This window comes from Gekko japonicus, unplaced genomic scaffold, assembly GCF_001447785.1.
Source record: "Gekko japonicus isolate JY-2015 unplaced genomic scaffold, Gekko_japonicus_V1.1 scaffold1146, whole genome shotgun sequence".
Lineage (NCBI taxonomy): Eukaryota > Metazoa > Chordata > Lepidosauria > Squamata > Gekkonidae > Gekko > Gekko japonicus.
This window is the reverse complement of record NW_015173707.1, coordinates 564,227-578,179: the sequence shown is the minus strand read 5'-3', so window position 1 is coordinate 578,179 and position 13,953 is coordinate 564,227. Positions and strand designations below refer to the sequence as shown.

Sequence of the window (13,953 nt, the reverse complement as noted above, 5' to 3'; positions counted from 1 at the left end):
GGCTAGGGTGCTGGTTCCTTCCCCAACCCCCCCCCCCCCCCAAGTTTCAAAAATACTGACCCAGGGGGTCCAATTCTATGGTCTCTAGAAGGAGATGCCCCCATCCTTCATTGTTTCCTATGGAAGGGAAAAAATGTTGTGAGTTGAAGCTAAAATGCTCTGAGCATGCCTCTGAAATGTTGTGCACCAGCGCCCCCTAGTGCAGCTTAGAGGGAACTGTAGTTATGGCACCAAGTCAAGAAGTCTTTAATTAAAAATAGTTGACAGTGAAATAGGCTTTGTCAGGCCCCCATCTAATCTAAGTAAGCACTCTGGACCAGCTTTGCAAAAAAGTCAGTAAATATTACTGGCCTACCAATATTTGTATTTATTCATTTGTATTTCAGAAGCATGTAAGAAAAATCATCAACTCTTCCATGTTTTTCAAAAAGTTCCCTGCCTGGTTGGCTGGAGATAAGAGTATTTTCTTTCAACAAGCTTTTGGGCAAATGGCTTTTTATGAAACAGCTGTATAATAATTCTGATATAAAGTTACAACTCATATTTAACAATTAACGTGTTGGCAAACCATAGTGAATGTACTGTATCAGTGTAACTGACACTGTTGTAACTTCAGATGTTAACTAATTACATTCTTTAATATTTTTAGAATACATTTTACTCGGCAGGAAAAAATTACTTGCTCAGAATGTGCAATGGTGAGTAACCTTTGTTTTAAAAAAATGAACGCAATTGCAGAGCTTCCAGTGCTATTCATCAAAATCTAACCTATTTTTCTAACGATATCTCAACAAGTTCCTGTAATATGATTCAGTATTAAAAAGCTGTTTCATTTAGATGGTATATGTGGTGTTTACTGTTGACTATGAACTGCAATTTGAACTACAGTTTGCTTTAAACAGTGTTTTATTTCTTATCTTTTTGAAGAAGCGTATTTATGAATTTTGTGCATGTTTGAAGCTCATGTACTTAGGCAACTAGAAAAGCAGAGAGCAGTCAGTCAATGTCCTTTGGGATGTGTTTACCACCTTTTCATTGTCAACAGCAGTCGGTGTCCTGCTTGCATCACAGTCCATTCCCAGATCCTCCTTCCTATTGCAGGTTTCGATATATTCTGACAATCCACTCTTGAGAGGATCAAGTTGGGGACTCTGTGGAGTTGCACGGGTTGTGGGACAAGTGGGGCTTACAGTTTGAAGGGGAAATCAGTGGCCTTCTCTCCTTTGCATAAGTGTAAGTGCACAAGAAATTTGTATATGGAGGATTCTAGGCATAATCAGAAGGTAACTAACATTTTCTCCTGTTGTTTAGACCTCTTACGAAGGTTATCTAAATCACAAAATACAGTGTTCTGTGGAAGAATTCAGCTATTCCTGGCTAGATTATTCCCCCTTTCAGAAAAGTCAGGTGAGATTTGTTCCTTTATGATGTCAGAAACAACATAATGGATGAGTTGAAGTAGAGTTTGTCCCATGCAAAAATAGCCCAAGGCTATTATGATTTTCAAACAGTTATACTTATTTTAGATTTGCAACCTTCCATATTTGTTACAGATAATATTAGACTCAATTTCCTGTCATTGTAATTAAATTTCACTGTAATTGTTTCTAATTAGCTTTCAGGAAAGATTGCTTCATATGTGTGTAAATTGGCATGTTTCTTGCAGTTTCTCACAAATTCTTCGTTTTGGGTTTGTTTTTTGTTTGTTTGTTTTTTAACATGCATCTTCTTCCCTGCAGGGCTCAACTTGCAAAGTCAGTTTAACCTGGAAAATATCACCGTTTTTAATACCAATGAGCAAGAGAGCATGCTAGGACAGAAGGTTAATCTTCTTTTTAACTTATATAAAGAGGAACTAATTTTGTGACTAACCTGTAAAAGTGGGGATATAAGAATGACACACTGCCTTCCGGGTACTGAATTAAATATGGTGCAGCATTTCCCAAAAGAGGGGAAATAGTTTTTAAAACATTGTTTTTTAGGTCTTGTTCCACACTCCAGGGCAGAAGATCATCACATATTTAAGCACTGTTCCTGAACAAAAATGCTTTTCTGAACTCGAGCCTTACAAAAGGGAATAGTCAGGTCTTTGGTTTGTCCCATGCAATAGTTAAGGGAATAGTCAGGTCTTTGGTTTGGGCTCTGTGTTCACTTCCCTGCAATTCAGATTGCAAAAAAAATTAACTGTAATCTCTATCCCCTGGTCATACTAGTAATAACATAAAGCCTTTTGCAGTATTTTTAATATGCGGGGAAAGTTTTAGGTCTATAAATGTGTGTTTCCTTCAGCATGTGGAAGAACGGGATGAAGGAATGGAAGTAGAAGAAGGTGAAATGGGAGATGATGAAGCTCCTACGAGTTGGTAAGTGTAGACAAAGCTCAAACTTTTCATCAGTTTTAAAATGGAAAGAATATTAGAAATACTCACGCTTCGTATGGTTGGCTACAAGTGTTTGCTGTTCATTGTTTTTTAATAACATAATTTAAGGACTTATCTTTTATCAGTGCTTACATTGTAAGGTAAAAATCCTATGCAGAGTCTTAATTGGCTCTATACAGTCTGCTTTAGGCACAGCACCAAAGTGCAAAGCGATCTTCATGGGACTTAACAGAGTCCTGTTTCTCCTTCCCTCCCACCCTGCCAGATGTGTGTGGGCACTCAGTGTGAGTGTCCTTCCTTGCCAAGTAGAATGGGAGAGGGCTGGAAAAATGGGTATTGGTGGTGTACAGGCAGCTTCCATTCTTAACAGCCTGTCAACATGCTTGTGCATGTGCCATGAATCGAGGAGGGCTGTGTTGTGCTTCAACTGTGTGATTGGTGGCTCGATGGAAGAACCTGCCATTTTTGACTTATTTAACAGTAGTACTGTTAAACCTACAGTATGGTTGAGTACCTGTACTTGACTATAGCAAAGGATTTTCTACATCAGAGCAAAAGTAATTATGAAGACAGTTTTGAGCCTTTGATTAAAAAAACTTAATTGGAGGAAAATATTTTCATTTTGATTTTTCCATTTATGAGTTCATCTTTGTCTCAACAATTGCAAGAAGTATATGGGTGTGTGTATGAGTTTGTAGTTTCAAAATTTGTTTGTTTTTCCCCAGCTCTATCCCTATAGATTACAACCTGTACAGAAAGTTCTGGTCACTTCAAGACTACTTTAGAAATCCTGTACAATGCTATGAAAAGGTCTCATGGAAAACATTTCTAAAGGTAATGACTGTTGTGTGGATTTTTCTCCCTTCATCTTATGTGCAGTCATTCTGTTTTACAGAGTTTGTCCTACTCTAGGCAGAAAGGCAGTTTTAGAAGCTGATGCTACGTAACGTGATATTGTTGCCCAGTAATAGTGATGACATAGCAAATGCTCAACGGACAGGTGTAGCCAGGAGTTATTACAGTGCTTGGTTCCTAGCAGTGTAGATCCAAAAACAAAAGCTATGCATTGCTTTTTCAATAAGTCTACCCAAAATGACACCAGGTGGTATGCAAGGTTTCAGGTTCTTCAGAATTCTCTGTTGGGCTGGATTAAAAAAAAAGTAAGGGAAGAGAAGAAGCAAAAGATGTTCTCTAAGTAAGAGGAGGTTGTAGGTAGCACATTGTTTTTGTGCTTTGCTCATAGTACTCATAGTACTGTCATAGTACTGTCCTGTCGCCCCACCCCAAACAGCGCAAAATCTTTCACACTGTTTTGGGATATTGTGTTTTGTCTTAATAAAACGTATTACATGGCTTTCTGATTTTAGATTTTGCTTTGAGATTATGCAGCTACCTGAGCCCTCTAGGAATGTATGTGTATGGTATGATGATTAGCAATTGTACTTTCCTTCTTAGTCTTACTTGAGAGGCCCATTGTCATTCATAACTGACCATAAGTCACTTAAGATGCATTGGGGAGATTTTAGCCGGGACTTGTAAGGAAGCGTATGAGGCAATTTTATGTTAATCTTGAAAGCATAGTATGCTGTTACTGTAGGAGAATATCTTGGCATAGTACTGTTTTTGTCCTTAGCTATTTAGGTGTTGCTGTCAGTGGTCTCTCATCTTAGTTTCCTATCCTATCTACATCTGCTTAGTTTCAGTGACCCTGCAGCATCAGAATAAATCAGGAGGCTGGTACTGTTTAAAGACTAACAACATTTATTCCAGCTTTTGTGAGTCAGAGCTCATTCCATCAGATGTGCTGGAGTATAAATTGATCCGGCCAGTTTATATGCAAATAAGAATGGGGGTGGATGGAATGTTACAAATATTACAAAAAGAGGCCAGATCAAGAAGAGTAACTGGAAAAGGAGCGGAAGGAGTAAGACTCTTATCTGTTGCAAATCTGATCAGATTTCAAATAAAGCTGCTTTGTGGCTGCAATTTTGTTTGGAGATTTACTACAGTATTTATGTGTAAAGAATAGCATCTCTCTGTCATTTTTTTTAAAGTACTCTGAAGAAGTATTAGCTGTCTTTAAGAGCTACAAGTTGGATGACACTCAGGCTTCAAGGAAGAAATTGGAGGAACTGAAAACTGGAGGAGAGCACGTTTACTTTGCAAAGTTTCTCACGAGTGAGAAGGTACTGTGTGGCCGGTTCTAAAATAAATGCTTGTATGAAAAAATAAAGATTTTCTTGCAGATACACCACTGACCTTTAGTCACACAGTGAAGATCCTTGTGCTGTGGGGACAGCTGCTGCCAAAACAATCAATAAAAAAATCTGTAAAGCCGGTCAGAGCTCCAGTGGCTGATTGGAGTCCCTGCTAGGCAGAAGCCCCAGCGGCCCCACCCGTTTTCTAAAACCATGGGCAGGCATGGGAAAGGTGTTGATGGGCACTCGGATACCCACAGGTCCCGTGTTGGGGGACCCCAGTTCTGTGTTCTAGAACTGCTGCTGAATACAATGGCAGACGACGTGTTCCTTTTTTTCCCTTCCAGTTAATGGATTTACAACTGAGTGACAGCAACTTCCGCCGTCACATCTTACTGCAATATTTAATACTATTTCAGTATTTAAAGGGACAGGTGAAATTTAAAAGGTAAGGTAGAAAGTACTGATTTAAAAAATGATTTATTTTTAAAAATGATTTCTTATACTGAGAAAAATGTATTTCCTTTAGCCGGAATTTCATTAAACTGAATCCGGATCCAGTGCTTGTATGAATCCACCCACTTGCTCTGTCCATATGGCTCTGTTGCCCCAGTGCAGTCTGTTGGAAAGAGGTAGTGATTAGCGAATTGTACCCAGATGGGTTACAGAACCCTGTACTCGTATATGAAAGGGAAGTACAGTACCTGGAAGCAACCTCATAAGGCAATACTGATGTTTTTCATACAACAAATGAGAACAGGAAGTGTGTTTGATGCATGATTCTCTGGATCATGATAATATAATCAAACTTGTTCCATATGTACAAATTAAAATAGCAGGGGAAGCAACCATGTAAATGTATTAGCAACAATTATAACTGAAAGCTAACCCAATGCTGCTTCATTCTGGCTTCTTTAGTAGTAGGTGATACTAAATTTGTGTATTAATGGGTCAGATTTAGCAGTTCTTTTCTGCTGGATTTCTGTACAGCCTTGGAATCAACACACAGTTGTCTCTGAATACCTTTCTTTCTCTTTTTGAAGATTAACATGTTATTTGGAATTAATTCTCACTTATTCACGTTAAAATTAGTTAAACTTAGTCCAGATAAGTGCCTGTAGTATTGAAGTGCTGTTTAAGCTAGTTTTCAACTTCATTCTTTAGTGAAAAGTGATTACATTCCTACATCAGAATATGTAGACCGTGTCCATCTAACTGGAAAAGCAGTTTTGTTAGATAACTGTATTCATTTTGCAAGAAGAAACAGTACAATATTTAAGACAGCTTTGTGGACAAAACCTCCTGTAGTGTAAGCAGACGGTCTCTATTGTGACAAACAGAGTTACCGATCTTTTCAGAATTTCCCTGTTCTTCTCATTCTATCTTTGAAAGTGAGCATTTGTGTTGCACTTGTATCTGTGCTCATTTTTCAATACCCTGGACACAGTTGTGGAGAGATGACCCCGTGACCCGCAGCCAGGACAAAGAGGTGCCTGCTGGCATTGGACAAGAAGTCAGGCCTGATGTCCGCAAGAGACAGGTCTTGGCACCTAAACAGTGGCTTAAGAAGGCCAGCCCAGCCTGATGGGGAAGGTGTGCCAGACTATCAGCTGGTTAGGATGAGTTTGCTTGGGGCATGCCTAATGCCCTAGGTTAGAGAGAGACCTACAGGGGTCTGGGTGAGGGAGAGGATCAGACCAGCCATGCCAGAGCAAGCATGCAAGCTTGAACAGGCTTTAAAGGAGGTGGTGCAGCAGAGCCTTGGACTGAATTAGGTGGGGAAGAGGCAAGTGATACAGTTGGGCCTATGCCCGATACAAAGGGTGCTTTTTAAGAGTGCTACCTACAGCAGCAGGAAGAGTAAACAACCAAAGCTGGAACTGTTACTTTGTGCGTCTCATGAGTCCCTGAGCATTTGCATGGTCTTATGGAGTAGTGGCCCCTGCCCACCTTCCTCCAGTCCACAGTTACAGTGATGCATTCAAAATCTGGATGTGTTCACTGTCCTGTTGAAATAAAAGCAACCTGAAAGTGTTAACTGGATTTTTGCAGTCTTTCAAATAGTTGCTTTGTAGCCATGCAAAACACTTCATGTAATTAATTACATTCATAGATTGTGTCTCACTATATTTTTCTTGGTGTCTTGCTCCCTAGCTCAAACTATGTTCTAACTGATGAGCAGTCCCTCTGGATTGAAGATACTACAAAGTTAGTCTACCAGGTTAGTGCTGTAGACTGCAAATTGTATATTTTCAGGTTGTGCATTGTACTTTCACAAACACCTCCACTATGGCATTTGTTCTTGCTGCGGTCTGTTTTTTTGAGAGTCTGTGTGGCTTTGTTTTTCAAAGAATCGAGTTAAGACTGAGAAGCAGGAGGAATATGTATTTATGAGCTGTGATCTAATTTGTTTTATAACTGTTTCCAGTATTTTGCTGCAGCAGTTGACATCTAATTATCTCGCCTCTTTCTAATAACAGCTTCTTTCAGAAAATCCCCCAGATGGAGAGAGATTCTCAAAAATGGTAGAGGTGAGTGGCCTCTATAAATTGAATGATATACTTTAGTTGGGCACCATCAACTAACTGGCTTAGTTGTAGAAAAACAACGTGGCATTATACCAATTTGTTCCCTGCTTATGTCTTTATGTAGTCTCATGGGTGCTGCAAATTTATTTGTTTGTATGGGTACCCTTTCCCATGTTGTTAAAATGGCTTTTATGTCCCTTGCATCACTGTAAGAAAGTTGCATACATACCTAACATAAAAAGATGGCCCACAACAACCAGATATATTTATTTCTTTTTTATTTATACCCTGCTGTTTTCCACAATGGCAATCCAAGGAAGCACATACCATCTACCACGAAGTGTGACAAGCTCAGGGTCACCCAGTAAATTTCCCTGGCAGAGTGAGGATTTGAACCCAGTTATCCCAGGTTCTGGTCTGTCACTCTAATCACTACGCCAGACCAGCTCTGAGAGATGAACACTAAAATTATACTTTCTGCTCTGACTTTTGTCCTGGGCTCATGTTATATTTGTTTTGTGACTCTTTAATCTCTGCAGTAATGTTGAAGGTGACAGCAACTCATATTGAGAGTTTTATGGTTTTCTTTTTTACAGCACATATTAAACACAGAAGAAAATTGGAATTCATGGAAAAATGAAGGTTGCCCGAGTTTTGTTAAGGAAAGGTATAAAATGTTAGATTTGGATTGTATTCCTAATACTACGTGCATGTTTCTGTAAAACTTGAATATTGTATTTAAGAAATTTTAAATTCTTTTGTATTTAAATCCTTTTGTAACCAGTTAGGTGCAGGGGATGTCTTCCTTCCTGAGTATATGTTCCTATGTAGATCCTTGTTTATATTATTGCCTCTTGAAAAAATGCTCTTAAGCTGGCAAGAAGGAAATAAAATAGCCCTGATTTGGTGTAAAGAGTTACAAAAGAAGTATCCAGAGTTTAATTTTCATGTTGATGTAATCATAGACAGCAACAGTGATTAATCAAAGGTCATCAAAAGTCATTGGTTTAACCATCAATAAACAAAATCTAATTCTACTCATAGTGGATGGAGGAGGGGAGAGGTGGCCTAAAAACGGAATGTGCCTCTTATTATCAGTTCGCAGCAGCTTTGCAAATAGATGGTAGAGAGTGTGTGATTTCCTGCTGCCCTGGTGCTAGGGGAGAGATATGAAGGTTCGAAACTTTGTAGCTGATGTCCTTTAGTGTGTATCTTTACCCTTTTCCAGATGTAGATACATAGACTATGCCCCTGCCATTCAAACTTGGTTTGTTGAATCAGGTTTGCAGGTATCCTCCACCTTGAAGGGAACCTAATAGAAGAAGTTTGTACTTTAGTGTCCTGTGAACCAAAATCATTGTTTGAACCCAGGTGAAAGATCAGAGTTTGGGTCCAGTGGCACCTTTAAGACCAACAAAGCACTTTTTCAGATACATTGAAACAAGACTTCCTCAGTGTTTTGATGTATCTGAAAAAGTGTGCAGGAACACAAAAGCTTATACCCAGAATTAAACTTCGTTGGTCTTAAAGGTGCCACTGGACTCAAACTTCGTTCTGTTGCTTCATACCAACGTAGCTGCCCACCTGAATCCAGCTAAAAGATGTCAGTCATCCCAGGGGAGAATGACTTGACTGAGTCACTCTGCATCAGATGCACTTTGTATTGTTCTCTCATTTCCTATCTCTCATAGGCAGAAACACACATGAAGAGATGCATGTAATCTATGCAGCTTTAGAAGACTTCAGCTAAAAACCTAACTTGTTTTTTATTTGAGCACTCTGATTCTGTTTTTATCCTACTTTTTGGCCAGTGTTTTTATGCTTTTAATGTTGCCTTCCATTTTATTACCCATATTACCCTTTTTCCATCTTGGGAGTTCAGGGAGGCATTTTAGCATCTCAAGAAATGTGTGAGAGGGGTTCTTGCCCATGCTAACGCAAAAAGTTTCCCTAATAGAGTAGGGTGTACATATGCAAGCTTGCACAATGCGGACTAATATCTTTTTCTTTAGACCAGGTGATTCCAAACCAATAAGACCTTTTGTGCGAAAGAGACCAGCTCCTGAAGACTTTCTGGGGAAAGGACCTAACAAAAAAATTCTCATGGGAAAGTATGTCAAGTCTATAATTTTCTTCATTCGTGTACTTGTCATTTGTATAAATAACTTAGTGATGATAACAGTGATATTACAAAGCTAGGGAAAATAATTAATATTGTAATTATACATAGTATAGTATACTATACTACAGTATACGTAGTATATAGTATAGTATAGTACATGTAGACTGTAGTAGATATTACAGTATTGTAGTACTCTATACTATACTCTATACATACTGTACATAATTTTTTTTATCCTTGAGTATGTCTCCTGTTAATCTTACTGATTTCTTTTAAATTTGGGGTTCCTGCTTATTGAACCATCTTTTAAGCAAATTCAGAAATAAGAAAATAGTGTGATTTGAAAAGTTTCTTTCTCCCCAGGAATTGATAGAGGGTAAAATCTGATATTTCTACAAGGGAAATTTTGATCAGAAATATTTGGCATCATTAGTAAATAAGCACAGTTGATCTTAAAGAATGATAAAGAAAAGATCAGAGGCAATGCAGTGTCTTTTGTTAAGCTGACATCTGCACGTGAAAGAGAAGCCAAGCTTTTGTGAATGGTGGAAATGGTTATTTATTAATGCTACTAGTTAACATCAAGTAAACAGAGGACTACTTGAAAATATTTGGTTCATCACAACATATTTTCTGTGATGTATTTTGTATTTCTTCTTATAGTGAAGAGTTAACACGGCTCTGGAATTTATGCCCTGATAACATGGAAGCTTGTAAATCTGAGAATCGGTAAGTAAAAAAGCTGTAGTAATGTCAGTGATTAACTTTACAGTTGTGTTAATAATGCATAATAATGCACAATATGGCAAGAGTGGAGTATTTTTTATTTTGTCAAATTCTAGTATGCGCATCATTGACAGTCTACGAGCATATAATTAATTTGTAGGACAGCTATGTAAAAGATTTATAAGGAACATAATTCATGAATGTAGAAATAGGGAGAAAGATCACTGAAAGCAGATAATCAGATTACTTCACAAGGTAGCCTACAAGTATTAGTAAGCTGTTTCACTGAGAGCATCAATTAGGTATTTCTGAAATAGAGCTTCAAGTACTGATTTAACTGGAATAATGTTAGTAATTTTTAATATTCTAATTAATACACACTAGGGATGGGCCAGAAAAATGGTGGTCCGTGGGGTTCATAGACCCCCGGACCATGAAAAGCTGCACAGCACGTGAGTGAATGCTGAGCTTGTCACTCAGCCTTCACTTGTGTGCAGCTTGGCCTCTTTGTAAAAGCCATTTACATTTTAAACGGCTTTTGCAAAGCTGGGTGGTGTGCAAGTGAAGGCCAAGCAGTGAGTTCACCCACCTGGAAGTTGGTGAAGTCACCACTCAGCCTTCGCTTGCACTCCACGGGGCTTTTGCAGGCCTCACCCACACATGGACCTAAAGACCTCCTGGAATGGTCCTCGGAGGTCCATGTTGGCAGGTGCATGAACCGGGCTCATGGATCACAAACTGGGCCCCTATTCTTGGAAAAATTAGATCTGTGGTCTGTGCTCATCCCTAGTACGCACCAAGTGTCATTCAGATTATAATGATTGTCATGTTACATTGCATTAAAATAAGCATTACTTTGTTTAACCATTTGGTCAACCAAAGTGGAATTCTTTACTTTATCTGTGAATTAATTGACTGAAACCTATCGAAAAGTGGTCCCCCTCCCCTGTTATTCATGAATGGGCACTACAGAATTTAAACTAAAATTTGGAAGCATGGAAACAAGGATGGTAACAAGATCAATTTTATTTTATTTTATAGGGAATATATGCCAACATTGGAAGAGTTCTTTGAAGAAGCTATTGAACAGGCAGTTCCTGAAAACATGGTTGAGAATGAATTTAAGTATGTATGGAATCATTTTCTCCTGCCCTTTCATTAATACCTGCCCTTTGTTACTCATACATATGAAGATGTATTCCAAACCAGCTAGGGAAATGTAGCTATCTGGAGCAACAACTGCCTTTTCTGCAAGTACCAAATAGGGTTACTGATTCTGATTATCATTACAGGGCAGTGAATAATTCTAACTATGGCTGGAGGGCATTAAGGCTGTTGGCACGCAGAAGTCCTCACTTTTTTCAGCCAACCAACCAGCAATTTAAGAGTTTGCCAGAATACCTTGAAAACATGGTCATCAAATTAGCTAAAGAACTACCTGTAAGTAGTATGTGATGCTTTTTTGTTTGCCTCATTATCATTCCTTTTATTGAGGACAGGCAGCAGTAAAATGTAGTGTTGGAATATGTTGAACCTGAATGTCTCACTATCTGTATAACATAACTAGGTGTCCTTTTTGTTTAAAGTCTTGTATCATTTCTTGGGGGAAAGTGTAGGTAAGCTTGTCTGGGGGAGGCTCCACTAAGAGAGGGATTAATGTTTGCAAATGACAGTTCAGTGCATCTGTTCTGCTTGGAGATATTTCAGAAGTTTCCAAACAAGTCTAGCAGCACCTTAAAGACTAATAGCATTTACTCCAGCATAAACGTTTGAGAGTCCTTCAGTCGACACAAATCGCAAAACTACAAGTTACAGACAAAATAAGAAAACTCAAACAAAAAAGAGTCAACCATAATAACCAATATACAGATACAAGGGCAAATTATAAAATTAGCTGAAATTTAAATTCAGTATGCATGATTTCCAGACCTCACTTCATCAGATGCACTGTACATGGGTTGATGTTTATGTATTTGGAACAGAAAGGGGGGGGAGTTACAAAGAGGCCATTGAACACACTATAGAATAAAAAATGTAATCAGTTTGCTCAGTGTGGGAATGAAATCCGACCTTGCCTTAGTGAACTCTGCTTATCAATATATCTGATCCTCACTGGGATCTGTAGATACTTAAATCTGGAAAGTCATTGCTACAAACCTGAAAAAGCCTCCAAAATGATAGAAGCAGCCCTTGGAGCGCTAAGAAATAAATACCCTCAGTGGCTGTTGCTGAGCAACCAAAGCAGTGTTGCCAGCCCAAGCCTTTTCAGGGGGAGAGAGGCAGGGACCCTTCCAGGGCTGTTTGGGCCTTTTAGGAAGGACGTATCAGGAGCAGGTCTGGCAGCAACGATGGGTGATTTGCTACCATGCAACTTACATGAATCACCCAGGCTCAGCTGCTTTCTGCTGCCCCACAAAAGCTACTATGGTTTAGTGGTTAGAGTTTCAGACTAGTATCTGGGAGACCAAGTTTTGAATCCCTGCTGTTCTGTGGAAGTTCACCTGGATGACCTTGGGCCGATCACACATTTTCATCCTGACCTACTGCACAGAGGTGTTGCGAGAATAAAATGGAAGAGAGGATTATGATGTCAGCTGTTGGGTTCCCACTAGGGATGGGCATGAACTGGCTCATGGACTTTGGCTGGTTTGTCACTTGTGAAGTTTGTGGCAGGTCAGTTGACACAAACTTCCCATGAACTTTCAAGCTGTTTGTGGCAGTTCATAAATGGATACAGTTCCATACGATATGCACTGAATCTAAATGTTTATAAAACTTCAAAGGAACGGGAGGGAGAACTTGGAGGACATGCAAAGGAACATCCTCTGTAGCGTGCATGGGATCCATTCAGTACACTCCTGAACCTACGCCTATCAAAATTACCACCTTTGGTCATTTCCCTAGAAAGCACTTTCCACCTTCTTTGGGGGGCCATAACTTGGACCCCGTAAATCCAATCCTTGCCAAGCTTGGGGGCAGGTAGAGGAGAGTCAGCTGGCGATCCCCTGTGAGTGTGGTGTCTCTAGCATGCTGGAGGGGGGTGTTCTACATCTTCATGAACTGAACCATTTCACTTGGCAGCTAAACATTCATGATGGTTCATCATACGCAAACCAGACATGCCACAAACCCCGAAACGAACTGCATTTTCCTGGTTCATGCCCATCTCTAGTTCCTCCTGTGGAGAAAGGCAGGGTATAAATGAAATAATAAATATAGCTGAAATTGGAGGGCAAATAAAAGGTTGGTGGGTGGGAAGGAGAAAGGGAGGAGGGAAAGAACAAATAGTGTGGGGAAGGGGATACAATGGAAAATGAGGTTCCTGCCCCCTGCAAGTTGTCCTGGGTTCTCCACCATGCAACTCAGCCCAACCCAGTGGCCAGGACTGCTCAGCAGCCATAGTTTTCCTGGGTAAAGGCTGCCAGGAGTACAGAGGGAAGGAAAGCTAAAGACAGGAGCAGATAAAGGCAGGATGGCTGGTGGGCGGGAATGAGAGACGGAATCAGAAAAGGGGGGAGATGCTATAGGGGCTTTCAAGGAATGGAAAGAAATGGAGGAAATGAGATGCCCCACAAAATTTCTTGCGGGTCTTTGCCTGTATTTTCTATAAATGGTAAAGTTAGTAAATGCAGAGTAATGTGGGAATGGAGTGGCTGATGTAAAATGGCTCTTGGCTCAACTGTGGTCTCGCAGGCGGCTCTAGGGAAGCCGTGGTGGCTGAGCCTGGTGTTCTTCCCCTTCTCCATTTGGAATATGGGACCATAGTGCTGTTTGTGAAGTAAAAAATGTGAAGTTCCGTACAAATGCTGACTCTTGTGACTAGCTGAAGTCCCATGAATGGTCACCATGGCAATGAGTGATCTAGGTAGGAAGGGTGTTTTCCTTGCCCCCTTTCTGCCACCTCCCAAAGCCAGATGTGGCTGATAACAAAGCACTGGGAAGGCATCTCTTATCGTCCTTTCTACGTTGGTTCCCAGCATTTGGGTAGATTTTAATTT

General features: G+C 39.8%; 1 protein-coding gene across 2 annotated transcripts in view; it reads left to right on the top strand.

Annotated features, from left to right (window-relative positions):
- The window catches only part of THOC1 (THO complex 1), a 28,595-nt gene that overhangs the window by 9,947 nt on the left and 4,695 nt on the right, over positions 1-13,953 (top strand). For both annotated transcript variants that reach the window (XM_015423300.1, XM_015423301.1), the window contains exons 6-19: positions 650-698; positions 1,312-1,407; positions 1,740-1,822; positions 2,290-2,363; positions 3,107-3,215; positions 4,436-4,567; positions 4,927-5,027; positions 6,734-6,800; positions 7,060-7,110; positions 7,704-7,774; positions 9,120-9,218; positions 9,893-9,958; positions 10,997-11,080; positions 11,248-11,395. In XM_015423300.1, the coding sequence (XP_015278786.1) occupies positions 650-698; positions 1,312-1,407; positions 1,740-1,822; positions 2,290-2,363; positions 3,107-3,215; positions 4,436-4,567; positions 4,927-5,027; positions 6,734-6,800; positions 7,060-7,110; positions 7,704-7,774; positions 9,120-9,218; positions 9,893-9,958; positions 10,997-11,080; positions 11,248-11,395 (1,230 nt within the window). The remainder of the gene's footprint in view (positions 1-649; positions 699-1,311; positions 1,408-1,739; positions 1,823-2,289; positions 2,364-3,106; positions 3,216-4,435; positions 4,568-4,926; positions 5,028-6,733; positions 6,801-7,059; positions 7,111-7,703; positions 7,775-9,119; positions 9,219-9,892; positions 9,959-10,996; positions 11,081-11,247; positions 11,396-13,953) is intronic.